Below are 27,986 nucleotides of genomic sequence, written 5' to 3'. Positions count from 1 at the left end.
AAAATTTATATCAGAGTTCGCTGAAAGATTGGCCTTCCATTTATTTCCTGCGGATGACGGTAGTTGTTTATCAAAGGAAGACTGCGTTCGTCTGGCAAATCCCAAAATTTGGCGATCTGTGGTCTAGGTAGTTTCACAGAGTCCGAGAACACAGTCCAAGTAACAGATTCGGCGCAGTCAGGCGTAGTCAGTGAGCCTGTTTCACAATATAAAATATATAAATATATGTGCATAATAGTGGGAGTGAAAAATCTTAGTTGAATGCATACCATTATATGAGTAAAACCTTCCAGTAGAAATGTCTCCCAATAGATCGTTCATCGTTAATCGGCCAGCTATCGTTGTACTTGATTGGTATTCAATAACTTGAGGCAATCGATCTAAGATTCGGTTAAGGCCAAAATGCGACGAGATCAGTGAAGGTACAGCCTGAAGCATGACACCCAAAACGGCAAGACCATCCGAACGCAAACTTGCTTCGGCTACCGTGGCATAACGAACATTCTTATGAACAATGTGCATTTCGACGTCGTAGCGTTGACCATTGATGAGATGCTCGGATCCATGACTGTTTTCCGAGCCCCAATGGAAGTGCACGGTCTGCGCTTCAAAGGTGCCTGGCAACAGGCCGCCCTCGATTAAAGCACGCTGTCCGTTATTTGTGGGCGGCAAAACAATGTTCGCTGAAGTACACTTTAATACTGTAATTAAGGCACAGATAAATCAAAATTACTGCATACCTGTATGTCCATTGTTTGTCATCATCAGCGGTGACTGCAAGGCCCGATTGTAGTTCGTGAATCGAATTTGCGGAATGGGTTTGCGAATAGCCTGTGAAAAGGTAAATTTTCTAAAAATCGTCCAGAGTTGTGAAGGCTTATGCTACTCACAGTATTGTCCGCCAATCTAATTGGAGATTGACTTCGGCCAGTTGCGCATGTTCCCTCCCAATCCCTGCCTTGTTGGTCGTAGTTGAATTGTCCACTCGCCTGTTTGGCTGCCAACAGTAAGAACTGCAGCAAGATTACAAGTCCCCGACGGCTTAAGATACACATTTTCTGTATTGATGTGTATGTAGAAGTTAAAGTTAATTTCTGACGATTTGCACTGAATAACCCTTGCAGGAAGACTGCAGTAATTGTGCAATGGGACGCAGCAATTTATAGGCGCAGAGACTGCTTGGCTGGAGCTTCTTCAAAGATAAGAATGCCGTTTCTTGCTTGCTCTCCTCAAACCCGGTTGCAAATTTGCATAGAGATTGCAACGTGTTCGACATGTTTGAATTTTGTCCTCATCACTGCCTCAGTTAGCGACATTAGTGCCCCTGACACTGGTGAATCAAACTAATTTCCAATAAAAGAAAGATAAAAAGAGCTGTAAAATCTGGCTCTAGCTGAGTGCACGTGGAAAAGTTTTCTTACAATTGATTTAGCCATTATTTATATAATTATTATTAATGGTTAATTACACTTGCATATATGTATACACACTTTGCATCCTAAAATAATCGAAGTAAATCAATAAAATAAATTAAAAATTTAATATTATCAGTTGCACAAGTACCGCTGTGCAAAAATGTATTATGCCATGAAAATTCAACTTTCAATGTACAATCTTCAACAGCTATTTACAAAATTGAATGCTTTTTTAAATAATTTCTTACACAAATCGTTTAAAATAGATTTGAAGCAGCTTCCAACAAAAAAAAAAAAAAAACAATTGTCAAAAAGGTTTCTCGAATATTTTTTCGAATTTTCTCCTCTGATCACTTTCGTCCTAAAAGGAGTCGGCTGTGAACGTATTACCTTTCCAGCTCTTATGATAGTAATACATATTTTTGTTTTTAACTTGCTTCTGCGAAATGATTTTAAAGGTTAACAGTGTGGCTTGTGTTTAATGCATATTAAAATTGTTTATTATTAGAAAATACTCTGAATGCGTCTGGTATATCTCAATAATACGGTAGATCTCGCCGTGAGTATATATAGTAATAACGAAAATAAAAAGATAAGAGAGGGAGAGAGAGAAAGGAAGAAAAGATAAATAGTGAAAGAGAATATAACTATTCATAACCCTCCAATCGCGTTTTTAACTATAGGCTATTAAATCAAATGAGTTGTGAGATAGACTATCTTAAGCAAGCCACAGCGGCTTCTTTCCATGTTCCTAAATAAAATCTCAAGGTGAAAATGCATGTTTTATTTGTATAGTTTATCATTATGAAAATTAAGACAAACATTTTTTTACCAAGATTTATTCTCCTAGAATTCTGACATAAATTATTAAAATTAGACTACTGATTTAGCTAAATTATATACTATATAGGAAAGCAATCTCGAGCCATCGCACCAGCAATGTGTGGTAAAGTATTTCTTACATTTCAATGTCGGACTACTTATTGTGTATAATCTATTTCGTCTACAATTCTTGATTTTTATTGTTTGCCGATAGTTTCCGGTATCCAGTTTGCTATATTTACTTCAGTTCAATATTTTTTTGCCCGTTTGTTGTTTAAATTATATTTATTAAGATTTCAAGTCTATTAGCGTTACTTGTGAAAACCATAAATCTGCTGACATAAGTATACAAATAAGATATTGAATAGCGGAATAATTTTTTAACTCACTCCAGGTTAATATTATCTTTTAACTCACTGCAGATTAATATTTTCAGTGTGTCAAACCAGAATTGGAAGCGGAACAGGGACCGTATGTTTTAAATTAAAATTCCATCAAAACCCAAATTCCGGATCTGAAATTAATTGTCCCGAAAAGACCATTACAGAACGAAAACTTCGTAGGGGAACATTATACTGGCCGATGCCGTAACTTAGGTCTATGTATGTGTGTGTACCAGTGTTCAAGCAGTTATTTAAGAACATCTATTCCAAATTTGAAGTCTGTAGGTTTCAAATCCAGAATATATATACCTTATAGAGTCGAACATTATTTCTTCTTCAAGTTCCATAAGTTTGTACAACTTAATTTTACCCATTTTTTTTTATCAATTTTTATTGGGTTTACGGTATAAAAACTCTGAGAAAACTTGCACACATCAGCCCACCTGATGACACTTCAATTTTATGTAAACAGTTAATAAAACATGTCTATAAGTTGATTATTATTATTCATCACCTACTAGCTACGACCTTTATTTATAAACACATGACTTAATTTATTACCCTAATAGGTCTTTAAAAAACTGTTCATTGAGCACCGTCGCTTGGCGACATATCTGCTTTTGGAAAATCATTTACTGTCCACATTTCTTGAAGGGCGTTTCTCTTCATAGAGCATAAATGCTTTTTACACCCACCCCCCAAATATTGAGTTAGTTTATATATCTGTAAATTTTGGAGCTAGAGTCATTTATACTTAAATATGTGTTTCAATACAGATAGAGACTTCAAAATAGAAGTTTTCGAATACCATAAGCAGCTCAACATTTCCATTTATCAATTCAATTCGATTACCCATAACAATAACAATATTTCCTATTCGCAAGGAATATATGACTTTACCTTGATCAACTTTACGGACATGTTGAGAAACAGGGATGAAAATCGTTTATTAATATGGTAGTATATAGACGCCCTTACACTTCAAGGAATTTTTTTTTTTTTATATAGAGGGTGCCTTTAACAATGTTATCCCAAATGCGATAACTGGAGGCCTGCTGGATCTGAAAGTTGACGCCGTTTTAGTGGGACTGATCAATCAATTGCTCAGTTGCACTTCGCACTGAAGTCCATACTTGGATCGTCAACTCTCTTCAGATACGTCAGCAGAGGAACGCCATAAGAGGGCATCCTTTCACCCCTCTTAGCTCTAACATAGCTGTCAATAGACTGCTGCGGGACATGGAGGGGGAACTGTCAGATTGTCGTGTATGCCGATGATGTCACCTAATGACGAGTAAACTAAAAATACTGTAATCGTGGGCAAGTAATTTCGGATTAAGCGTTAATCCCACGAAAACAGAAGAAGTTCTCTTCTCAGGGAAATACAAAATTCCCACTCTAGTCTCACCCAGACTAAACAACACAAATTTTCCCTTCCGTAACAGTGCCAACCAGCTACAGTCGCTCTATATACATCCATGGAAGCCATTGCACCTAAGTGGGGTATGTCGCCTAAAATTGGCCGATGGATGTACCTGTCAATCATCAGACCCATTCTCTTATATGGGGTTATAGTATCCACAGTATGGGTCTTGCCTATATTCTAGTGAGAAATGCAATTCCTACAAAAACGGACCGATGTGTTCCTTTAGTGCATTTCTCTTGAGGGAGGAACCGACCCACGGAACACCCGGTCCACCAGAAACCGTGGCTTTCGACACAGATGGCTCACCGCTTAACATCCAGTTATCCTTCAGCCTTCCGAAACACTGCAGTGTTTTCCGGGTAGAAGTAATAGTCATAAAAAATCACTGGATTGCTTAAAAAGGTCCAAAACTAGTTCTTGTAACTTAAATATATACAATCAAATCTATCAGCTCAATGTCATCAAACTCGACTTTCGTAACAAGCTGTCGCAAGTCTCTACACAAGTTGACAAATCCGCATGTTATTAGCCTAATCTGGGTGCAAGTCACCGGAATATAAAAGGCAACTGCAAAGCTGATGAGCTAGCCAGAAAAGGCACTCTATTACCCCTCTTCTCTGATGAGGAATGTATATGTATACCGACAACTGGTTAGTGGGTATTCATGCCAATAGGCTCAAAGCACCCTACAATAATTTTTGGACAAGCTGCAGATATGAAGAGGAGGTACAATCTCCGGAACAGTTTCTATGCTTCTGCATTTGCGAGGAAAATATGCGCCGTACTGGGAAGTTACTTCTTATCAAGCGTAACACGGTTGGGCAATGTGGGACCAGCCACAATTGCGAAATTTATAAGTGCAACCGGCTGGTTTACCTCCTGATTCTTGCACACACGATGGCATTAGAAAGGAAATGAGATCCACATGGTGTCACAACGGGTCAAAAATGACATAAGAGTGTGGACCTTGATCGGCGACCGTTGAACGTAACCTAACCTAAACTAGCTCATTTGTTTCAGGGATGCCCACCTGCGCTGTTGCTTTCGTAAATGTGAATCACTTCTCATTCAGTGTGACGCGAAATTTTGATCCGAAGTCAAAACCCCATAAGGCGTCGCTTTCGATTGTGTTATTCGGCACTACTAGGAATCTTTGTACTTGGATTCCATCAACACGTACGTTGCCAACAAATGTACCTAGCGGCTGCGTTTTGCTATTTCCGAGGCCATGCAAACCGGAGGGACGCAAAATGGTCACATATGACTCCGAATCAACAAGCCACCCAATCGTAACTCCGTTCAACTACGCCAATTTGACTCGCTTAATGTATTTCACCACTTGCTCGTCTTTCACCACTTGCTCACTTTGCATTGTTTGTGGACAATTTTTGGATATATGTCCCACGCCTTCACATTTAAAACATTTTGTTTGTGCTGTACAATCCTTCTTCATATGATCAGCGTAGCCACAATTAAAGCAAAGACAACTTTTTGAACCCGACATATATTTCCTGCCACCATTGTATTGTTTGTTTGGCATTTCACTCACACACTTCTTAAAAATACTAGTCTTATTTCTTATTTCTCTCTTAAAGCTTCGACTGTATATCGGCACATCTCAATGTACGCTTAAGCTCAGAAATCAAAACACTTTTCAACTGTTCAAATTAATTATCTATAGCAGATTCGAAAAATAGATTTCTCATCTTTGCCAGTACAGCAAACCCATCTGGGAGAGCACACAGCATTCTCCTTGATGAAGAATATGCAGTTCAGCATCATATCGCGTGCAGTTTATCGAATGTTCAGATCCCTTCTTCTCTGGCGAACCCCAATGAAAATGAAGCTGCACAGCCTTGTAGATACTTTTGAGCTTACATCCGCAAACCGCTGGTTGACTACAGTCTTCTGCGCAGGGTATTGACATCTTCAGGGTATGCCCATTGTTGGTTAGTTTTAGGAAACGGGACAAGACCTTGTTGTAGTTAATGAAGATTAACTCTGACGCCGTTGACCTGACCGCCTAATATTTAAATTACTTATGCAATTTAAACCAGGTAAATATTGTGTGAAGCACTTACTTGGCTGTAACTAGAGAAACAGGCGTTTGTTGTCTGCCAGTGTTTACATTCCAGTCCTTTCCGTTTTGATCGTAGTTAAAATGGCTTAACCTTGCAAAATTTCCAAGTACACCATTCATTTCGAAATCTGTACCGACTTATCTAAATGAATATGTATGTTTAATTGGGTTTTGCTAAGAAACAAATAAAAAATATGTTAAACTCAATTTCGAATTTTTAGCTGCATATGTCAAATTTATTTGGTTGGTATTTTTTGTTTGTTTTTTTCTGCTATTTTTTTTTTGTCAGTAGTAGTAGTCGAATCTTATGTATATTCAATGAAATCCGTTTTTAAATGTATGTCAGTTTTCGCTGGAAGATTGGGCTTCCATTTATTTCCTGCGGATGACGGTAGTTGTTTATCAAAGGAAGACTGCGTTCGTCTAGCAAATTCCAAAATTTGGTGATCTGTCGTCTAGGTAGTTTCACAGAATCCGAGTACACAGTCCAAGTATAATTTGTATAGAGGTTGCAACGTGTTCGATATATTTGAATTTTGTCCTCATTACTGCCTCAGTCAGCTGCATTAGTGCCCTTGACACTGGTTCATCAAACTTCTTTCCAATAAAAGAAGGTGAGAAGAGCTGTAAAATCTTGTTCCAGCTGACTGCACTTGGAAAATGGTTTCTTCAATTGGTTTAGCCATTATTTATATAATTATTATTAAGCCTAAAATAATCGAAGTAAATCAATAAAATTAATTAAAAATTTAATATTAACAAGTACCGCTGTGCAAAAATGTATTATGCCATGAAAATTCAACTTTCAATGTACAATCTTCAACTGCTGTATACAAATCTTGTAAAATTCATTGTTTTCCCTCCTCTGATCACTTTCGCCCTAAAAAGAATTGGCAGTGAATATTTAAGTATAAGAGATGAGTGAGTATATATATATATATATACATATATTTAATTTTGTTTTTAATTGGGTTTTGCGGAATGAAATAAAAGACTGACACTGGGTTTTGTTTAATTCATATTGTAATTCCTTAATTATAGAAAAGTAAACCGCAGCTGCTCAATTAAATTGCGTATACATTGTAATCTACACTGATTGTTATTCTGCGTTCATTTATTCGCTTCAATGCAATTTGTTTTGAGTACGCTACGAATTGTACCGCGACCTTCTCTATCTATTGTGCCCCATTCTGAGCCTATAGCTCTTCCATCAGCCCTGGCTCCCGCACGAATGTGAGGATCGTTGTTGGGTTGAGGTCTTCTATGCCTCTAAAATGCGTAAGATGCATCCCTAGGTGGCTGCATCTTCTTCTAGTTAAGGCGACACATTCTGCTAGGATGTGCATCGAGGAATCCATCTCTCTCTCACAAATACTGCACAGATCGCTACTAAATATACCCAATAGGCAACTTCTTAGTCTACAGTGTCCTGTCAATATCCTGTAATTTATGTCGTCTAGTAAAGCGGACGGTGACTGTTTTCGTAGGGTTTAGGTTGAGTCCAACCTCATTACACCAGTCACTCGTTATTCTCAGCCATGACTGGACTATGTCACAGAGCTATTCTTCAAATTTACCTTTCGCTATAATAACAATGTCATCGGCATAACCTTGACATCGAATACCACTGTTTGCAAGTCTGTTAAGTAGTTCGTCTACAAACAGGCTCCAGAGTGGCGGAGATAATACTCCCACTTGGGAACCGCCTTTAGTGGTTAGGTTACAGTGCTATTGTGTAATGATGCCGTGGCTTGTCTGGACCGCAGCATAAGCTGATGGGTCTGAAGGACTTTGGGTCGGTAATATCTTACTTCCCTGCTTTGGGGATGAAGACTACCCTAGCTCTCCTCCATGCGCCCGCTATATGTCCGAGGGCTAGGCTGCTTACTAGTGCTTTCCTAATAAGGGAGAGGAGTACGTCCTAGTCTGTTTGAAAGAAAGCTGGCGATATTTCGTCCATTCCGGGAGATTTTTAGGGCTGGAATGTACCAATTGCCCAATTTAAGCGCTCCCTTGTGACTGTCGACTTGGCGCATGCCCAATCTGTATCTACTCTCTCTTTCGATAGCAGCTTCCTGCAGGGGCGTACCTGGGAAGTGAATTTCGAAAAGCAGTTCTAATTTCTGCACATTACTGCTTGTAAAGGAGTTATCCTTACGCTTCAGTGCTAAGTTTTCATCAGGCGTTCGTTTCGCCAGTACTCTATGGAGCCTGGCGCCTTCACTTGTGCTTACTATGCTTTCGCAGAAGTTTCTATAATTCTTCCGTTTGGCCTTTCAGATTACCTTATTATTGGATGTCAGACTTTCACGATATTGTTCCCATATTCTTTTAAAGATGTGATGTGTGGTAATGCGCAACCTTTCCAGGCTGTCATGTATTTTTCCCTACCGGACAATTATCCTCTTGGGGGTGGCCAGCGGTGGTGTATGCTGCTGCGCCGCTTTGGAGCTGGCGTTGGTGCTGTAGACGCTTCCCTGGGATCTGTGGACTTTTCAGGGCTTGAACAGGAGCAAGTCCTTACTGGAGGTACCGTAGGTATCACTTGACCCTGGAACCGTAGAGGTTCCGCCGGATCAGGTCATCCACCGGGTTGACCCCTCGGTGGCAGGAACTCAACCTCCTTTTTTGGGCGCTGTGCGCCTTACCTCGCAGCGCTCGGTGCTGGGCGTGGTTGTCGGGATGGTCCAACTACCACTCTCGCACGCCTCGAAGCCGGAGCTTGCGGTGCTTGGGGCATTCTCCTATTTGGTGCTGGAACAGTACGGTGTGATGCATGGTCTACCACATGAGAGGATCTCTCTCTGTCAAGGACTTGATCCTCTAAATGTCTTGCGATATTCTCCGCAGGGAGATCCTGCGGTAATTTTGTGTATTCAGAACGATTCATGTTGTTCTCACGATCTGCTCGGGCAGAGATCCGCGTTTCCCGGGTATGGCTATTTAGAACAGGCGGTCGACATTTGCCTGAGCCCACCATTAGTGGCTAGGGCTAGTTTTTAGCCCGGGCCCCCAGCCAAGCTGACTCTCGGCACGGTTCAGGTAACGTCTTAGTCCGGCCCGGAGTGAGGTAAGGTGCGGGGACAGGATGGGGATAGGTAGTAGTGTGGGGAAATAGGCGGTTGTGTAAGGCTATGCTTCAAAAGGCTGCAACACAAGCGCCGGTACGAAGTGTCGGTACGATTGACAATATCGCACACGCTGTTTATCCGGGACTGTTTATTTACGATTAATCTCGTATTATTCGCAGCTAACCTCCTCGGGGGGAGGCCGCTCACTATCCGCATCTGCGACCCGCCTGATGGCCTCAGCTCAGCCCCATCCCAATTGTCCCACAAGTTTAGACCAGGTATGAATGAACATAAATGAAACCTTTTCTACGCAAAGAAAATTTAAAATGGACAATAAACAGATTCAAGACGATTAAATCCCAAGGCCTTGACAACATAAGTTCAGCCCAATTACAAAATGCGGGCGCAACAGCCACAAATTGACTAAATGCAATTTTCCAAAAAGCTCTCAAGACTGGCCAAATCCCTCCCGCTTTGCTTCAGTCAGAAATCATCTTTATACCCAAATTATATTTATACCCAAACTCCAACGTGATTTCCGAGCTTTGTGCCATCTGTGTAGAAAGCCACGGTTGCTAGTGGACCGGATGTTTCGTGGGCAAGGCCCATATTCTGAGTGATCCATACTGCGAATTCTCTCAGTCTTATTGTCGAAAGTGAGCAAATTAAGAACAAGTGGCAAATCGAGCAGACTCAGCGGAAGTACAAGACGAATTATGACAAAGACGGCTTAGCACTTAACTTTTTGAAGGAAGGGAGCTCGCTAGTACATTTCTTTGTCCATATAAAATTAAGACTAGCGCAACGGTCGATATGAGGTCAAAAAAGCTGCTCAAGATATGAAAATGCATACGAGGACTTCGATGATCAAGATGACCGAATGTAACGCGAAGTTACAGTAGATTGCAGTGCTGTTGGGTGGCAACGCTGGTTAACAGACCTATTAGCAGCATAAGCATTCATCTTAGAGGAAGAGTCATAGAAGAACAGCAGAACGAGACAGTCGAGTTCGTGAAGCTCAGGGTCATCAAAGTCCCGAGTACCTAAAGTGGGAAAGTTGTCGGTGCGTCGAGAAATAAGTCGTTGGTTTTTAAAGTCGGTCATTGCTTTGTACATCCAATACGCATCTTTCACTATAATAGACTTACAACTTTTATATTATTAATAAACAGGACATAATCAGTCCTACATTATATTATATCTTATATATAATATATTTTATATATATAATAATATTGATTGCTGTGTGCCAGACATTCCATTCCAATCATTTCATGTCGAAGTACACAATTCAGTTCAAAATCCGTACCGACTTGTCTAAATGAATACGTATGTGAATTAAATGGGATCTGCTAAGAAAACATGAGAAATAAGTGAAACTCAACTGCGAATTTGTGTCTGCATATGTCAAGTTTATTTGGTTGGTATTTTTTGTATGTTATTTTTTCTTCTGTTATTATTATTTTTTTTTTGTCAGTAGTAGTCGTTGTAAAATGAAATTCGTTATAAAACTTATATCAGAGTTCTCTGGAAGATTGGCCTTCCATTTATTGCCTGCAGACTACGGTAGTTGTTTATCAAAGGATGCCTGCGTTGGTCTAGCAAATCCCAAAATTTGGCGATCTGTCGTCTAGGTAGTTTCACAGAATCTAAGAACACAATCCAACTAACAGATTCGGCGCATTCAGGCATAGTCATGGAGCCTGTTTTACAATATAGAATATATAAATATATGTGCATAATAGTGAGAGTGAAATATCTGTGTTGAATACATACCAGAATATGCGTAAAACCTTCCAGTAGGAATTCGTCCCAACAGATCGTTCATCGTTAATTGCCCAGCTATCATCGTACTAGATTGGTATCTAATAACTTGAGGTAATCGATCTAAGATTCGGTTAAGGCCAAACTGCGTCGAGATCAGTGAAGGTACAGCCTGAAACATGACTGTCAAAGCGGCAAGACCATCTGGACGCAAACTTGCTTCGGCTAGCGTGGCATAACGAGCATTCTTATGAACAATGTGCATTTCGACATCGTAGCGTTGACCATTGATGAGATGCTCGGATCCACGACTGTTGGCCGAGCCCCAATGGAAGTGCACGCTGTCCGCTTCAAAGGTGCCTGGCAACAGGCCGCCCTCGATGGAAGCACGCTGTCCGTTATTTGTGGGCGGCAAAACAATGTTCGCTGAAGTACACTTTAATACTGTAATTAAGGCACAGATAAATCAAAATTACTGCACACCTGTATGCCCATTGTTTGTCATAATCAGCGGTGACTGCAAGACCCGATTGTAGTTCGTGAAACGAATTCCTGGTATGGGTACGCGAATAGCCTGTGAAAGGTAACTTTGCTAGAAAACGTCCAGTGTTGTGAAGTCTTATGCTACTCACAGTGTTGTCCGCCAATCTAATTGGAGATTGACTTCGGCCAGTTGCGCATGTTCCCGCCCAATCCATGCCATGTTGGTCGTGGTTGAATTGTCCACTCGCCTGTTTGGCTGCCAACAGTAAGAACTGCAGAAAGACTATAAGTCCCCGACGATTTAAAAGACACATTTTCTCTTTCGATGCGTATGTAGAAGTTACAGGTAATTTCTGACGATATGCACTGAATAACGCTTGTAAGAAGACTGCAATAATTGTGCAATGGGACGCAGCAATTTATAGGCGTAGAGTCTGCTTGGCGTGAGCTTCTTTATTCTTAATTATAGAAAAGTAAGCCGCAGCTGCTCAATTCAATTGCGTATACATTGTACTCTACACTGATTGTTATTCTGCGTTCATTTATTCGCTTCGTTTTGCACGCACACTCACTCAATGCAATTTGTTTTGAGTACGCTACGAATTGTACCGCGACCTACTCTATCTATTGTGTCCCCTTCTGAGCCTATAGCTCTTCCATCAGCCCTAGCTCCCGCACGAATGTGAGGATCGTTGTTGGGTTGAGGTCTTCTATGTCTCTAAAATGCGTAACATGCATCCCTAGGTGGCTGCATCTTCTTCTAGTTAAGGCGACACATTCTGCTAGGATGTGCATCGAGGAATCCATCTCTCTCTCACAAATCCTGCACAGATCGCTACTATATATACTCATTTAGTTTGATGACTTCTTAGTCTACAGTGTCCTGTCAATAGAGCGCTAAGTATCCTAAGGCTGTTCTTTCCCATGGTTATAACTTGCTTAAATCGTCTAAGACTATAACCACCTAGGAGGCATCTTGCTTGTTGGAGTCCTGCGGGATCTGACCAGCTCTGTTGCCGTCTCTGTCTCTCCTCGTTTCTAAGTTCCAGTCGTATAGTGTGTCTCCCATGCCACAATACGGATCTGGCCCTGTTAGGGGACTTTCTGCCCCCATTCTTGCTTGCTTATAAGCCGCCTCGTTTCCCGCTATGTCCCTGTGACCCGGGACCCATCTTAGGGTGAGCCTGTTGTGTAGGTAGGTCTAGCTTTGAACGAACTTCATGGACTAACTTCGATAATATCTTAGTCCACATTATAGCGTTCAATGCTGTTTGACTATCGGATAGGATGGATATATCCGTATTCCGATAGTTACGTTCTATGTTGAAGTCCGCACATCTGCCTATCGCACACACCTCAGCCCGAAATATGCTGGAGTGCGTTCCCATGAATTCATGGTAAGATACCCGAGGACACACCACTCCAAGACCTGTGTCCTAATTAGTGAATGATCCATCGGTGTACCATTTTATGGTGTGCGTTTTCATATGGTGGACTTCATCCAGAGTCATCCATAGCCTTTTGCTACTTATACGAACTGTGAAATTTCGCTCGAATCTGTAATCGTCTACCATTCGTCCCTAGGTTGTATTAGCAGGTGCAGTTCATTTGAAAGTAGTTGGGCATCTTTATGGCTCAGGATATGATTCCCCAAACTCCTTCTGCCGACATTGTTGGGTAGGTTAGGTTATATCGGCTGTCAGCCCGATGGGCTGACACACTTAGGCCATATTTGGCCCGTTGTGATACCGAATGGGATCCAGGGATTTTCTCCAGCAGTCGTGCCTCCAAAGCATTCTAACATGTCAAACATTTGCCCAGCCAGATGCGTTAATGAATTTCGCTATCTTGGCCGGTTTCATATGTCAGAGCTCCGATAAACCAGTTAGGGAGTAGTTTCCCAGGATTGCCAGCCTTTTCCTGGCAAGTGCTGGGCAGAGGCAGAAGAAGTGTTCCGGAGATTCCACCTCTTCTTCCTCTTTGCAGCTTCTGCAAAAGTCATTGTATGGCACCTGGAGTCTGTTGGCATGAATGCCGACCAGCCAGTGCCCAGTAAGAGCCCGGATCACTGCAGAACAGTTAGTCCGCCTCAGACTGCACAGCTCTTTGCTGCGCTTGGAGTTGATGATTCGCCATGTCTGGTGTGCTATGCGGGCACAGGTGGCATTTTGCCATTTTCTGCTTGACCTGCGCCTGTACTCCTCCTTGATGTTGAGCTTGCAGGTAGCTAGAGGAATACTTATACCTTCCTTGTCCGCGAGGAGTGGTAGTATGGTGCCTTTCCTAGCTATCTCATCGGCTTTACTGTTGCCTTCAACGTCCTGGTGACCAGGAACCCATATCAGGCTAATAACATGCTGATAAGCCATATCGTATAGAGATTTGCGGCAGTTTTTACTGATATCGAATTGGAAGATATCGAGCTGATGGATTTAATTGCTGCCTGACAGTCAATATATATGTTTATATAGCCAGGGCTAACTTTGAGCCTTTCTAGGCAGTCTATAGCTTCCTTTATGGCCAGTACCTCAGCTTGCAGTGTGTTGGAAGGCTGAAGGATAACTGTATGTTGAGTTGCTCGGAGTAGACCCCTCCGCCCACACGGTTGTCTAGCTTGGAGCCATCTGTAAAGAAGGTTATGGTTGCCGGTGGACCGGGGGTACCATGAACCCATTCTTCCCTTTGAGGGAAGTATGTATTGAAGGCTGTTCCCAGTTGCGTTACTGGCACGCAGTAATCTGTTTTAGAAGGGATGGTCGGTTTCCCTTCTAGGATAGAGGCATGGCCAGTACTCTGAGAGGCCCAGGCGAGGGATTCTCTGAGCCTTATGGCCGTGTGTGTTGTATTTTCCATTCCTTGTCTTTCCAGACACGGAATGTCCAGGATAGCGTCAAGTGCCTCACTAGGTGTGGCATGAAGCGCCCCTGATATAAATAATTCAGCCATACGCTAAAATTTGTTTAGTTTAATAAGGGTGGTTTTCTTTTTAAGACAGGACCACCATACTGCGACGCCATACAGAAGTATAGGTCTGACTATGGATGTGTATAACCATCGAACGATATTTGGGGACATACCCCATTTCAGCCCAATGGATTTCCTACACGTATAGAGGGCGACTGTTGCCTTTTTAACCCGTGTTTGGATATTGAGGTTCCAGTCTAGTTTCCTATCCAGTGTCAGTCCTACGAAATTGGCACTGTTGTTGAAAAGTAGATTCACATTATTTAGTCTGGGTGGGACAAGAGAAGAGACCTTGTAATTTCTTGTAAAAAGAACCAGTTCCGTTTTATTTGGGTTTGCCCCCAATCCACTCTCTAGTGCCCAGCATGACAATATTAGTAGTTTACTAGTCATGAGGTCACAGAGAGTTTGTGGGTATTTTCCCCTGAAAATTACCGCAACGTCATCTGTATATGCAACCGTTTGTCAGCCGCTCCCTCCATGTCCCGCAGCAATCTATTAATTGCTATGTTCCATATTAGGGGTGACAGGACGCCTCCTTGTGGCGTACCTCTGCTTACGAACCTGGAGAGAGTTGACGTCCCTATTGTGGATATCACAGTCCTGCAAGTAAGCAATTGACTGATCAATCCCACTAAACCGGTGTCAATCCTCAGGCTCAGCAGAGCTCCAGTTATAGCTGCCGGAGTAACGTTGTTAAAGGCGCCCTTAATGTCGAGAAAAGCTATTAGGGTGTACTCGTTATGAAGTACAGATTTCTCTATAATAGAGACCACAGAGTGAACGGCAGTATCTGTGGATCTGCCCTTCCTGTAGGCATTTTGGGACTCCGACATAAGCCTGGGGTCAATGGATGCTGTGAGATGGAGACTTATAAGTCGTTCCAGGGTCTTTAGCATGAAAGATGACAGACTGATGAGTCTGAAATCTTTGGCGCTGGTGTGCGATGGCTTCCCAGCTTTGGTTATGAAGGTTATTTTTGACTGGAGCCATGTCGGTGGGATGCGACAAGTCTTCAGAATCTTCCCGAAGATTTCATGTAGCCAGTTTATGGCTGTATTGCCCGCTTTCTGTAGTTGGACTGGGCTTATTTGATCTGGGCCTGGGGATTTGAACGGCTTGAAGCTGTTTACTGTCCACTTTATGTTACCTTTGTGTATAAGAGACTTTAAAGATGTGTTCTCTGTGAGGAGCCATAGAAGCATGCACTGGTGAGCATGCATGTATGTGTATCTTTATGGTTATAAACATATATATATATATGTATGTATGTTCACGAATGGGCATGCGAAATGCCCATGAGCATGTTATATGTGCCCTCACAACAACTGTCCATTCAGGCCGAAATCCGGCCCTGATGCAGTTGCGGCGAATTCACCCTTTCCCTTTCTAACGCAGGTGTTCTGCCATTTGAACGTGTCTGACACACATGTCCATTAGGACATGTGCCGTTAGTGTGTGAGGAGTATTGCGGGAGCAATACTGTAGTCTATACTCACACTGACGGCAGATAATGGCTGGCGCCAGCAAAAGAACAGTGGAAAATTACCAGAAGATCACGCCACCAGAAGATCACGCCACCAGAAGATCACGCCACCAGACTACAGTCCCGGCAAAAGGTGGCCAGCCACGGCCTCTAAAAGGAGCGCCGCAGCACAAGGCAATTAAATTAATTTGCTGTGCAATTAAACACGAGAGGCTGGGCAATTGAACAAGAGAGGCTGCGCGCATATACACGGTGCAAAAATATACGCGAAACGGTGCGAACATATTTGCGAGTGAAAGTCAAATTATACCAGTGAAAGTGCAAGGACACGGAGTGTCAAAGCACTCCGCAAAACACGAGAATCACAGGATATCGAGGTCCTGTAAACCACTGTGAAGCGTATATCTTTGCCACGCTAAAATTGTGGCAACAGGCGATATCCGCAAGAAACCAGGCGAAGCAAACGAGGCTTGGTCCGTGCTGAGCCAGAGAGTGACACGCGAATCCTGACTCACAAGAGCACTAGGGGCAATCCTTTAGGAACAAGGAAACCACTAGTCCTTGTGAGCATCAGGAGTGCTGTACGAAATCTCTGGCGGGCAGACTGAGATCCGGACTTGCGTAGCTGGTGGGCGGAGTGCCTGGGGCAGATTTTGGCGCACAGGAGCTCGCTTCCAACTGACCAAGGACACCGATGTGGGGCAAGACGACACGGAACGGGCAGATATTAAACAAATAAACCCAACAGTGTAATCGCAAATAAGATAAGTGAATAAAGCAAGTTTTAATATATATGCATCGACTGTGTTGTTAATTATTGTAAACGCAATTAATAAATTTTGTTGCTGGAACCCGCAGTTCGACTGAGTTTTAACTTAGCTAAAACACAACCTAGCAAATAGGTTCGTTCTCTATACAGTTGGTTTCTGCGCACCTCGGGAACTGCTCGGAGCAGCCAGGGAAGTGTGTTTTACGGAGGATGTCCAATGACTCTTCACTGGAGACCGACCGACAACCTAGTGTGGGTGTGGTTTTTGATAAAACTTTCCTAAGCCTTGCAGCTTCAGTAGCTGAATCAATATCTGTGCAGAAATCTCTCCAAGATTTCCTTCTCTCCCGTCTGGTGGCTTTTTTGTATTCAGCCAGACTTGATTTGTATTTTGACCATTGCAAATCATTATTTTGCGCTTTCGCCGCATTGAAAAGAGAGCTGCAACTTTGTCGAATGACATTTAGTTGAGGTGTCCACCATGGTGGTTTCTTCTTATGCACTGGCTTACTGATAGGGCAAGCTGTCTTAAAAGCCTTGGTACATGCTGTAGTGAAAGTCTCTGTAAGATTGCAGAAATTAGCTAAGTTGTCCGGGCCTTTCGGTGGGTGTTTCCAACGGGTTCGGTCAAGTTTGGCTTTGAAGATTTCCCAGTTCGTCTTCTTCTGATTTGTGAAGTGATTCTGGATGGCTCGCGAGAAGTTCAAATTCGATGTACCTGTGATCAGAGAAGGAGTGGTCATCAGACACTCTCCAACTTGTTAGCTGGTCACTCATAGATTGTGAGATGAGGGTCAAATCAATGACCTCTCGCCTATTTTTAATAATGAAGGTGGGTTAATTTCCCGTGTTACATACTAGAAGGTTAGTATTAAGGATGAAGGATAAGAGTGACTCACCCCTCGGATTTGTGTCCGTGCTCCCCCACTGAGTGTGGTGAGCATTGGCGTCGCAGTCTATAATTAGGCCGATCCTGTGCTTCTCACACTCCTGGACGAGGGATCTTATAATCTCGTCTGGTGGCGGGCCAGCGCTATCGCAGACAGTAGCCTTACTGGAGCTGACTGGAGATCCAGGCTTACCGCTGTGTTGTCGGCATTGCTAAAATTATGAAGCAGAAAAATATTTAGATGTCTTCTCGCGAAGATGCAGATGCGTTTTTTACTTTCATTTCCAGTTACTAAAAGCTTATAATCTTTATTGCCTAGTCCGCAAACCTTTCCTCCGATCACCAAAAGTTCTTGGACTAGTATTATGTCGTCTCCGCCTCCAGACAGGCGGAGCATCAGAGCAGCGGATGCTGCTTTACTGTGGTGAAGGTTTATCTGCCGTAGTCTCAAGGACATCCGGAGATTCCACCCTCACTACCGTGTTGTTGCTGTCGTCCTCGTCCGACGGCGTGAAGTCATCCTCGTCTAACTCGTGACACAAGGCCTCAAGGCCCTGAGTTAGAGTCGACGTGTCCGACGTGTAACCGGGTTTCAGCTCCGATCCCCGCAGGAGGGCCCTGTTCAGCCGTCTTGTTACAGACAGCAGGGTCTCCTCCGGCCGGCGCATCCGATTTGTATATCTTAACGGTAATGGAGCCGAAGCCAAAATTGAGCTCGCCTTTGGCAGCTTCGATGGGGGCCAGCGATTCCTTGTTGAGGATTGGCACTGCCTGGTTGGTTGGTCCATCGGTGGCCTCAATCTTCACCACCCTCCAATCATGGGTGGGAAGAGAGGGGTTGCATAATTGCAGTAGGTTTAGCACCTGGTCCGGTTCCTTCAAAGAGGCCGGGATCCAGATGCGTGGGCGAGGTCTACTCGGGACTTCGCTCCAGTCGATAGCGACCAGCTTCGCCCCGGGGTAGACCTCACCAAGCTCTGCTACGGCAGCTTTATAATGTTCTACCGAGCGAGCATCCTGGCAGGCGATGACCTTCGTGTTACCCTGGTACCACCCAGCATCTCTACATACCGGTGGTGGCCCAGGCACCTTGCTCAGCATTTTCAAGCAGTGGACAGCGAGGGCCCCTTCCACCCACTTCCACTGATTCCTCGGGATTCTGCCGTCCTTATTGCCCTTGTCAAGGATCCCTATTAGGATTCTCTCCTTGGCAATTTCAGCAAAGGACCTTCCCGGCTGCACTTTGGCCTGCTTTGCAACGAGTTCATGAGCTTCTTGCGAGCATTTCGCCTGGCACTGCTCTTTATTGGGTGGTGCCTCACAGAAGTTTGGCAGCACCTTCCTGGTCCACACCACCGCTAGTCCGGCCCATTACCTCAAACCAAGACTCTGTCCTTTCCCAGGGACAAGATTATGGAAACAGTTCATGTTCAAGGTTCGGGGCACGAGTCTTAGCTAGCATCGGTACCTTGCAGGACCACTATAATTCTATTACCAGTCGGCACCCTCGTGGAGAGTCCAGTTGAGGAATTTTTGCCAACCGCCGACATCCTAAAAAGCGTGACTTTCTGCTTGAGCCTTATATAAAGCGCCCTGGAGCACTTTAATATCGTATTTTACACATGGGTGCCAAAGTTAAGTCTACCCAGGTATTTAACCTCCCTACTTGTTTCTAGTAGGGCTCCTAAGAGCCATATTTGCCTCATCCTCTGTAACTTATGTCGCCTAGTGAAGGCGACGAGGACTGATTACGTAGGCTTTAGGTTGAGTCCAACCTCATTACACCAGTCACTCGTTATTCTCAGCCATGACTGGAATATGTCACAAAGCTATTCTTCAAATTTACCTTTCGCTATAATAACAATGTCATCGGCATAACCTTGACATCGAATACCACTGTTTGCAAGTCTGTTAAGTAGTTCGTCTACAAACAGGCTCCAGAGTGGCGGAGATAATACTCCCACTTGGGAACCGCCTTTAGTGGTTAGGTTACAGTGCTATCGTGTAAAGATGCCGTGGCTTGTCTGGACCGCAGCATAAGCTGATGGGTCTGAAGGACTTTGGGTCGGTAATATCTTACTTCCCTGCTTTGGGGATGAAGACTACCCTAGCTCTCCTCCATGCGCCCGCTATATGTCCGAGGGCTAGGCTGCTTACTAGTGCTTTCCTAATAAGGGAGAGGAGTACGTCCTAGTCCGTTTGAAAGAAAGCTGGCGATATTTCGTCCATTCCGGGTGATTTTTAGGGTTGGAATGTACCAATTGCCCAATTTAAGCGCTCCCTTGTGACTGTCGACTTGGCGCATGCCCAATCTGTATCTACTCTCTCTTTCGATAGCAGCTTCCTGCAGGGGCGTACCTGGGAAGTGAATTTCGAAAAGCAGTTCTAATTTCTGCACATTACTGCTTGTAAAGGAGTTATCCTTACGCTTCAGTGCTAAGTTTTCATCAGGCGTTCGTTTCGCCAGTACTCTATGGAGCCTGGCGCCTTCACTTGTGCTTACTATGCTTTCGCAGAAGTTTCTATAATTCTTCCGTTTGGCCTTTCAGATTACCTTATTATAGGATGTCAGACTTTCACGATATTGTTCCCATATTCTTTTAAAGATGTGATGTGTGGTAATGCGCAACCTTTCCAGGCTGTCATGTATTTTCCCTACCGGACTATTATCCTCTTGGGGTGGCCAGCGGTGGTGTATGCTGCTGCGCCGCTTTGGAGCTGGCGTTGGTGCGAGACGCTTCCCTGGGATCTGACTTTTCAGGGCTGAACAGGAGCAAGTCCTTACGGAGGTACCGTAGGTATACCCTGGAACCGTAGAGGTTCCGCCGGACAGGTCCTTCCCCCCTTTTGCCCTGGGGGGGAAGAACCTTTTTTTCTTTTTTGGGCGCCCTGCGCAGCAGTGCTCGGTGCTGGGCGTGGTTGTCGGGATGGTCCAACTACCACTCTCGCCTCGAAGCCGGAGCTTGCGGTGCTTAGGGCATTCTCCTATTTGGTGCTGGAACAGTACGGTGTGATGCATGGTCTACCACACGAGAGGATCTCTCTCTGCCAAGGACTTGATCCTCTAAATGTCTTGCGATATTCTCCGCAGGGAGATCCTGTGGTAATTTTGTGTATTCAGAACGATTCATGTTGTTCTCACGATCTGCTCGGGCAGAGATCCGCGTTTCCCGGGTATGGCTATTTAGAACAGACGGTCGACATTTGCCTGAGCCCACCATTAGTGGCTAGGGCTACTTTTTAGCCCGGGCCCCCAGCCAAGCTGACTCTCGGCACGGTTCAGGTAACGTCTTAGTCCGGCCCGGAGTGAGGTAAGGTGCGGGGACAGGATGGGGATAGGTAGTAGTGTGGGGAAATAGGCGGTTGTGTAAGGCTATGCTTCAAAAGGCGCAACACAAGCGCCGGTACGAAGTGTCGGTACGATTGACAATATCGCACCCGCTGTTTATCCGGGACTGTTTATTTACGATTAATCTCGTATTATTCGCAGCTAACCTCCTCGGGGGGAGGCCGATCGCTATCCGCAATCCGCGACCTGCTTGGTGGCCTCAGCTCAGCCCCATCCCAATTGTCCCACAAGTTTAGACCAGGTATGAATGAACATAAATGAAACCTTTTCTTCGCAAAGAAAATTTAAAATGGGCAATAAACAGATTCAAGACGATTAAATCCCAAGGCCTTGACAACATAAGTTCAGCCCAATTACAAAATGCGGGCGCAACAGCCACAAATTGACTAAATGCAATTTTCCAAAAAGCTCTCAAGACTGGCCAAATCCCTCCCGCTTTGCTTCAGTCAGAAATCATCTTTAAACCCAAATCATATTTATACCCAAACTCCAACGTGATTTCCGAGCTTTGTGCCATCTGTGTAGAAAGCCACGGTTGCTAGTGGACCGGATGTTTCGTGGGCAAGGCCCATATTCTGAGGGACACATACTGCGAATTCTCTCAGTCTTATTGTCGAAAGTGAGCAAATTAAGAACAAGTGGCAAATCGAGCAGACTCAGCGGAAGTACAAGACGAATTATGACAAAGACGGCTTAGCACTTAACTTGTTGAAGGAAGGGAGCTCGCTAGTACATTTCTTTGTCCATATAAAATTAAGACTAGCGCAACGGTCGATATGAGGTCAAAAAAGCTGCTCAAGATATGAAAATGCATACGAGGAATGGATGACGTTTGGGCCAGACTTCGATGATCAAGATGACCGAATGTAACGCGAAGTTACAGTAGATTGCAGTGCTGTTGGGTGGCAACGCTGGTTAACAGACCTATTAGCAGCATAAGCATTCATCTTAGAGGAAGAGTCGTAGAAGAACAGCAGAACGAGACAGTCGAGTTCGTGAAGCTCAGGGTCATCAAAGTCCAACAAAGTGGGAAAGTTGTCGGTGCGTCGAAAAATAAGTCGTTGGTTTTTAAAGTCGGTCATTGCTTTGTACATCCAATACGCATCTTTCACTATAATAGACTTACAACTTTTATATTATTAATAAACAGGACATAATCAGTCCTACATTATATTATATCTTATATATAATATATTTTATATATATAATAATATTGATTGCTGTGTGCCAGACATTCCATTCCAATCATTTCATGTCGAAGTACACAATTCAGTTCAAAATCCGTACCGACTTGTCTAAATGAATACGTATGTGGTTTTAATTGGGATCTGCTAAGAAACCATAAGAAATAAGTGAAACTCAACTGCGAATTTGTGTCTGCATATGTCAAGTTTATTTGGTTAGTATTTTTTGTATGTTATTTTTTCTTCTGTTATTATTATTTTTTTTTTTGTCAGTAGTAGTCGTCGAAAAAGGAAATTCGTTTTAAAACTTATATCAGAGTTCTCTGGAAGATTGGCCTTCCATTTATTGCCTGCAGACTACGGTAGTTGTTTATCAAAGGAAGCCTGCGTTCGTCTAGCAAATCCCAAAATTTGGCGATCTGTCGTCTAGGTAGTCTCACAGAATCCAAGAACACAATCCAACTAACAGATTCGGCGCATTCAGGCATAGTCATGGAGCCTGTTTTACAATATAGAATATATAAATATATGTGCATAATAGTGAGAGTGAAATATCTTCGTTGAATACATACCAGAATATGCGTAAAACCTTCCAGTAGGAATTCGTCCCAAGAGATCGTTCATCGTTAATTGCCCAGCTATCATCGTACTAGATTGGTCTCTAATAACTTGAGGTAATCGATCTAAGATTCGGTTAAGGCCAAAATGCGTCGAGGAAAGTGAAGGTACAGCCTGAAACATGACTGTCAAAGCGGCAAGACCATCTGGACGCAAACTTGCTTCGGCTACCGTGGCATAACGAGCATTCTTATGAACAATGTGCATTTCGACGTCGTAACGTTGACCATTGATGAGATGCTCGGATCCACGACTGTTGGCCGAGCCCCAATGGAAGTGCACGCTGTCCGCTTCAAAGGTGCCTGGCAACAGGCCGCCCTGGATGGAAGCACGCTGTCCGTTATTTGTGGGCGGCAAAACAATGTTCGCTGAAGTACACTTTAATACTGTAATTAAGGCACTGATAAATCAAAATTACCGCACACCTGTATGCCCATTATTTGTCATAATCAGCGGTGACTGCAAGACCCGATTGTAGTTCGTGAAACGAATTCCTGGTATGGGTACGCGAATAGCCTGTGAAAGGTAACTTTGCTAGAAAACGTCCAGTGTTGTGATGGCTTATGCTACTCACAGTGTTGTCCGCCAATCTAATTGGAGATTGACTTCGGCCAGTTGCGCATGTTCCCGCCCAATCCATGCCATGTTGGTCGTGGTTGAATTGTCCACTCGCCTGTTTGGCTGCCAGCAGTAAGAACTGCAGAAAGACTATAAGTCCCCGACGATTTAAATGACACATTTTCTGTTTCGATGCGTATGTAGAAGTTACAGGTAATTTCTGACGATATGCACTGAATAACGCTTGTAAGAAGACTGCAATAATTGTGCAATGGGACGCAGCAATTTATAGGCGTAGAGTCTTCGTGGCGTGAGCTTCTTTATTCTTAATTATAGAAAAGTAAGCCGCAGCTGCTCAATTCAATTGCGTATACATTGTACTCTACACTGATTGTTATTCTGCGTTCATTTATTCGCTTCGTTTTGCACGCACACTCACTCAATGCAATTTGTTTTGAGTACGCTACGAATTGTACCGCGCCCTTCTCAATCTATTGTGCCCCCTTCTGAGCCTATAGCTCTTCCATCAGCCCTAGGTCCCGCACGAATGTGAGGATTGTTGTTGGGTTGAAGGCTTCTATGTCTCTAAAATGCGTAACATGCATCCCTAGGTGGCTGCATCTTCTTCTAGTTAAGGCGACACATTCTGCTAGGATGTGCATCGAGGAATCCATCTCTCTCTCACAAATCCTGCACAGATCGCTACTAAATATACCCAATTTAGTTAGGCAACTTCTTAGTCTACAGTGTCCTGTCAATATCCTGTAACTTATGTCGTCTAGTAAAGCGGACGGTGACTGTTTTCGTAGGGTTTAGGTTGAGTCCAACCTCATTACACCAGTCACTCGTTATTCTCAGCCATGACTGGACTATGTCACAAAGCTATTCTTCAAATTTACCTTTCGCTATAATAACAATGTCATCGGCATAACCTTGACATCGAATACCACTGTTTGCAAGTCTGTTAAGTAGTTCGTCTACAAACAGGCTCCAGAGTGGCGGAGATAATACTCCCACTTGGGAACCGCCTTTAGTGGTTAGGTTACAGTGCTATCGTGTAAAGATGCCGTGGCTTGTCTGGACCGCAGCATAAGCTGATGGGTCTGAAGGACTTTGGGTCGGTAATATCTTACTTCCCTGCTTTGGGGATGAAGACTACCCTAGCTCTCCTCCATGCGCCCGCTATATGTCCGAGGGCTAGGCTGCTTACTAGTGCTTTCCTAATAAGGGAGAGGAGTACGTCCTAGTCCGTTTGAAAGAAAGCTGGCGATATTTCGTCCATTCCGGGTGATTTTTAGGGTTGGAATGTACCAATTGCCCAATTTAAGCGCTCCCTTGTGACTGTCGACTTGGCGCATGCCCAATCTGTATCTACTCTCTCTTTCGATAGCAGCTTCCTGCAGGGGCGTACCTGGGAAGTGAATTTCGAAAAGCAGTTCTAATTTCTGCACATTACTGCTTGTAAAGGAGTTATCCTTACGCTTCAGTGCTAAGTTTTCATCAGGCGTTCGTTTCGCCAGTACTCTATGGAGCCTGGCGCCTTCACTTGTGCTTACTATGCTTTCGCAGAAGTTTCTATAATTCTTCCGTTTGGCCTTTCAGATTACCTTATTATAGGATGTCAGACTTTCACGATATTGTTCCCATATTCTTTTAAAGATGTGATGTGTGGGCGCTGTGCGCCTTGCCTCGCAGCGCTCGGTGCTAAGCGTGGTTGTCGGGATGGTCCAACTACCACTCTCGCCTCGAAGCCGGAGCTTGCGGTGCTTAGGGCATTCTCCTATTTGGTGCTGGAACAGTACGGTGTGATGCATGGTCTACCACACGAGAGGATCTCTCTCTGTCAAGGACTTGATCCTCTAAATGTCTTGCGATATTCTCCGCAGGGAGATCCTGTGGTAATTTTGTGTATTCAGAACGATTCATGTTGTTCTCACGATCTGCTCGGGCAGAGATCCGCGTTTCCCGGGTATGGCTATTTAGAACAGACGGTCGACATTTGCCTGAGCCCACCATTAGTGGCTAGGGCTACTTTTTAGCCCGGGCCCCCAGCCAAGCTGACTCTCGGCACGGTTCAGGTAACGTCTTAGTCCGGCCCGGAGTGAGGTAAGGTGCGGGGACAGGATGGGGATAGGTAGTAGTGTGGGGAAATAGGCGGTTGTGTAAGGCTATGCTTCAAAAGGCGCAACACAAGCGCCGGTACGAAGTGTCGGTACGATTGACAATATCGCACCCGCTGTTTATCCGGGACTGTTTATTTACGATTAATCTCGTATTATTCGCAGCTAACCTCCTCGGGGGGAGGCCGATCGCTATCCGCAATCCGCGACCTGCTTGGTGGCCTCAGCTCAGCCCCATCCCAATTGTCCCACAAGTTTAGACCAGGTATGAATGAACATAAATGAAACCTTTTCTTCGCAAAGAAAATTTAAAATGGGCAATAAACAGATTCAAGACGATTAAATCCCAAGGCCTTGACAACATAAGTTCAGCCCAATTACAAAATGCGGGCGCAACAGCCACAAATTGACTAAATGCAATTTTCCAAAAAGCTCTCAAGACTGGCCAAATCCCTCCCGCTTTGCTTCAGTCAGAAATCATCTTTAAACCCAAATCATATTTATACCCAAACTCCAACGTGATTTCCGAGCTTTGTGCCATCTGTGTAGAAAGCCACGGTTGCTAGTGGACCGGATGTTTCGTGGGCAAGGCCCATATTCTGAGTGACCCATACTGCGAATTCTCTCAGTCTTATTGTCGAAAGTGAGCAAATTAAGAACAAGTGGCAAATCGAGCAGACTCAGCGGAAGTACAAGACGAATTATGACAAAGACGGCTTAGCACTTAACTTTTTGAAGGAAGGGAACTCGCTAGTACATTTCTTTGTCCATATAAAATTAAGACTAGCGCAACGGTCGATATGAGGTCAAAAAAGCTGCTCAAGATATGAAAATGCATACGAGGACTTCGATGATCAAGATGACCGAATGTAACGCGATGTTACAGTAGATTGCAGTGCTGTTGGGTGGCAACGCTGGTTAACAGACCTATTAGCAGCATAAGCATTCATCTTAGAGGAAGAGTCGTAGAAGAACAGCAGAACGAGACAGTCGAGTTCGTGAAGCTCAGGGTAATCAAAGTCCCGAGTACCTAAAGTGGGAAAGTTGTCGGTGCGTCGAAAAATAAGTCGTTGGTTTTTAAAGTCGGTCATTGCTTTGTACATCCAATACGCATCTTTCACTATAATAGACTTACAACTTTTATATTATTAATAAACAGGACATAATCAGTCCCACATTATATTATATCTTATATATAATATATTTTATATATATAATAATATTGATTGCTGTGTGAAGTATACAATTCAGTTCAAAATCCGTACCGACTTGTCTAAATGAATACGTATGTGAATTAAATGGGATCTGCTAAGAAACCATGAGAAATAAGTGAAACTCAACTGCGAATTTGTGTCTGCATATGTCAAGTTTATTTGGTTGGTATTTTTTGTGTTATTTTTTTTCTGTTTTTTTTTTTTTTTTGTCAGTAGTAGTCGTCGTATATATATATATTCAGTGAAATTCGTTTTAAAACTTATATCAGAGTTCGCTGGAAGATTGGCCTTCCATTTATTTCCTGCGGACTACGGTAATTGTTTATCAAAGGAAGACTGCGTTCGTCTAGCAAATCCCAAAATTTGGCGATCTGTCGTCTAGGTAGTCTCACAGAACTCGAGAACACAGTCCAAGTAACAGATTCGGCGCATTCAGGCATAGTCATGGAGCCTGTATTACAATGTAGAATATATAAATATATGTGCATAATAGTGAGAGTGAAAAATCTTCGTTAAATGCTTACCATTATATGAGTAAAACCTTCCAGTAGGAATTCGTCCCAAGAGATCGTTCATCGTTAATTGCCCAGCTATCATCGTACTAGATTGGTCTCTAATAACTTGAGGTAATCGATCTAAGATTCGGTTAAGGCCAAAATGCGTCGAGATCAGTGTAGGTACAGCTTGAAGCATGACTCCCAAAACGGCAAGACCATCTGGACGCAAACTTGCTTCGGCTACCGTGGCATAACGAACATTCTTATGAACAATATGCATTTCGACGTCGTAGCGTTGACCATTGATGAGATGCTCGGATCCACGACTGTTGGCCGAGCCCCAATGGAAGTGCACGCTCTGCGCTTCAAAGGTGCCTGGCAACAGGCCGCCCTGGATGGAAGCACGCTGTCCGTTATTTGTGGGCGGCAAAACAATGTTCGCTGAAGTACACTTTAATACTGTAATTAAGGCACAGATAAATCAAAATTACTGCACACCTGTATGTCCATTGTTTGTCATAATCAGCGGTGACTGCAAGGCCCGATTGTAGTTCGTGAATCGAATTCGTGGTATGGGTCTGCGAATAGCCTGTGAAAAGGTAACTTTTCTAAAAACCGTTCAGTGTTATGAAAGTCTATGTCACTCACAGTATTGTCCGCCAATCTAATTGGAGATTGACTTCGGCCAGTTGCGCATGTTCCCGCCCAATCCCTGCCTTGTTGGTCGTAGTTGAATTGTCCACTCGCCTGTTTGGCTGCCAGCAGTAAGAACTGCAGAAAGACTATAAATCGCCTACGATTTAAAACACACATTTTCTGTTTCGATGCGTATGTAGAAGTTACAGGTAATTTCTGACGATATGCACTGAATAACGCTTGTAAGAAGACTGCAAT

General features: G+C 43.6%; 3 protein-coding genes across 6 annotated transcripts; all 3 read right to left on the bottom strand.

Moving 5' to 3' along the window:
- Nucleotide 1: 1 nt before the first annotated feature.
- LOC6563228 (carbonic anhydrase 14) lies at nt 2–27,981 on the bottom strand. 3 transcript variants are annotated; one of them, XM_043215769.1, is made up of 4 exons: nt 27,741–27,981; nt 27,591–27,681; nt 27,120–27,533; nt 2–196 (listed from the first exon to the last, which is right to left on the bottom strand). In XM_043215769.1, exons 1-4 carry the CDS (start codon nt 27,903–27,905, stop codon nt 6–8), a joined length of 861 nt encoding a protein of 286 aa, XP_043071704.1. In that variant the 5' UTR covers nt 27,906–27,981; the 3' UTR covers nt 2–5. The 3 variants fall into 3 exon arrangements, with proteins under 3 accessions (XP_043071704.1, XP_032592941.2, XP_043071705.1); XM_032737050.2 differs by lacking the exons at nt 27,120–27,533; nt 27,591–27,681; nt 27,741–27,981 and adding exons at nt 270–683; nt 741–831; nt 11,594–11,674; XM_043215770.1 differs by lacking the exons at nt 27,120–27,533; nt 27,591–27,681; nt 27,741–27,981 and adding exons at nt 270–683; nt 741–831; nt 891–1,130.
- On the bottom strand, nt 5,548–6,280 carry LOC116805438 (putative carbonic anhydrase 3). Of its 2 annotated transcripts, none has more exons than XR_004365183.2 (2): nt 6,128–6,280; nt 5,548–6,069 (listed from the first exon to the last, which is right to left on the bottom strand). XR_004365183.2 is itself a non-coding variant. In XM_032737362.2 (2 exons), exons 1-2 carry the CDS (start codon nt 6,244–6,246, stop codon nt 5,749–5,751), a joined length of 432 nt encoding a protein of 143 aa, XP_032593253.2. In that variant the 5' UTR covers nt 6,247–6,280; the 3' UTR covers nt 5,548–5,748. The 2 variants fall into 2 exon arrangements, 1 of the variants encoding a protein (XP_032593253.2); XM_032737362.2 differs by having other exon boundaries at nt 5,548–6,061.
- LOC122322703 (carbonic anhydrase 7-like) lies at nt 22,394–23,111 on the bottom strand (the record flags this gene model as incomplete). Its single annotated transcript, XM_043215764.1, has 2 exons — nt 22,394–22,584; nt 22,658–23,111. Coding segments are annotated over 2 exons (645 nt in total), but the record flags the coding sequence as incomplete, so codon positions are not given.
- Nucleotides 27,982–27,986: the final 5 nt, after the last annotated feature.

The sequence above is a fragment of the Drosophila grimshawi genome, unplaced genomic scaffold (assembly GCF_018153295.1).
Source record: "Drosophila grimshawi isolate 15287-2541.00 unplaced genomic scaffold, ASM1815329v1 contig_59, whole genome shotgun sequence".
In the NCBI taxonomy this organism is placed as follows: domain Eukaryota; kingdom Metazoa; phylum Arthropoda; class Insecta; order Diptera; family Drosophilidae; genus Drosophila; species Drosophila grimshawi.
The sequence above is the reverse complement of the archived record's forward strand: the minus strand, read 5'-3'. Positions and strand labels throughout refer to the sequence as shown.